General features: G+C 40.8%; 1 protein-coding gene across 1 annotated transcript; it reads right to left on the bottom strand.

The window, feature by feature from the left end:
* Window positions 1–865, bottom strand: LOC109207398 (oleosin 18.2 kDa-like). The gene has a single exon (XM_019370306.1). The coding sequence runs from the start codon at window positions 726–728 to the stop codon at window positions 273–275; it is 456 nt and encodes a 151-aa protein (XP_019225851.1). The 5' UTR covers window positions 729–865; the 3' UTR covers window positions 1–272.
* Between the last annotated feature and the right edge of the window lie 381 nt (window positions 866–1246).

Below are 1246 nucleotides of genomic sequence, written 5' to 3'. Positions count from 1 at the left end.
TGGACAATGGCACTGCTTTGTTAAGGTGATGAAACTCTATAGTAAAAGTAAAAAAAGCATCGGATTTATTACACAAGAAACCAAATGTTGCCCCACTCTAGAAAAAGAAAACTTTCACACTACACAATGTGTAAAAACACACAACACTCAGATTTATCTATTTTCCAAGAAGATGACGCCTACAAACAAGATCATGTCTACAAACATTGGCGAATCCAAGTTGATTTGCTTATATAGTCTAAGACCCATCACTGTCTGTCTACAACACAAGCTCAAGTTCTCCCACCTGCAGCTTCTTGAGGCTTCTGACCAGTTTCCCTTGTCCTCTGTCCCATGGTTCCAGCTGTATCCTGCACTCTCCTTTTTGCATGTTCCAACTGCTCTCTCGCCGGCCCTCTCAAGTAGTTTATGATCCAAGATAGCGAAGACAGCGCCGTAATCCCGAAAGCTCCGGATGTCAAGAATCCGGTGACAGCCAATGCTATGGTTAGGACTGCAGGCACCAAAACGGGGCTGAACAGCAAGAACAGAGGAGTTGCAACGGCAAGACCGATAAGAGTTCCTGTGAGCGTCAACCCAGCAAGACAAAGGAGAGCACCTCCAACTGGGAAAAGAGTAACTACTGCTAAAACTTGTGATTTTGATGGACCCTTTTGAGGGAGGAGGCTTTTCATGGCTTCAGTGGATTGTATTTGTTGTTGCTGCTGCTGCTGGCGTGGGTCAGCCATGGATTGGATAGATTATATGGGGAGGGTGAGTTTCTTTTAGAGAGGAATTTTTGAAGTGATATGAAAGATTAGTGGAGGAGTTGATGAATTTAAAGAGGAGTTGAATGGACGCGTGGGGAGTGGAAGTGACACATGTTGCAAAGCAGAGGTTTGCATGACAATTAGATGGTGCCTTCTTGTAAAGAGAGATGACTATCAATCTCTTTGCCCTTTTCCTTATTTTGTTCTATTCTACGGTTGACTGGGCGAATTTAGGCCGAAAAATTACACGGATATTTAAGGTAAAGCTTATTATATATTATATTTTAAATTCTTTTGATACAGCTCAAAAACATAATTTGGTGGTCAAAAAAATTCAAATTTTTTGTAAGTTCAATTTCTACTGGCTATAATTATTTTTTAATATTTTTCTTTTTTGAACCTTTCGCAGAAATCTTGCCTCTCCACTGCTGGCAGCAGCCTCGCTCTTTTTTCAATTCCATCTTTCTAGTTCTGTTTATGAGGTGGTTTTTTTTTTT

The sequence above is a fragment of the Nicotiana attenuata genome, unplaced genomic scaffold (assembly GCF_001879085.1).
Source record: "Nicotiana attenuata strain UT unplaced genomic scaffold, NIATTr2, whole genome shotgun sequence".
In the NCBI taxonomy this organism is placed as follows: Eukaryota; Viridiplantae; Streptophyta; class Magnoliopsida; order Solanales; family Solanaceae; genus Nicotiana; species Nicotiana attenuata.
The sequence above is the reverse complement of the archived record's forward strand: the minus strand, read 5'-3'. Positions and strand labels throughout refer to the sequence as shown.

Coding starts and splice junctions, on each gene's coding strand:
- LOC109207398 (XM_019370306.1), bottom strand. CDS start 728: ATGGCTGACCCACGCCAGCAGCAGCAGCAACAACAAATACAATCCACT.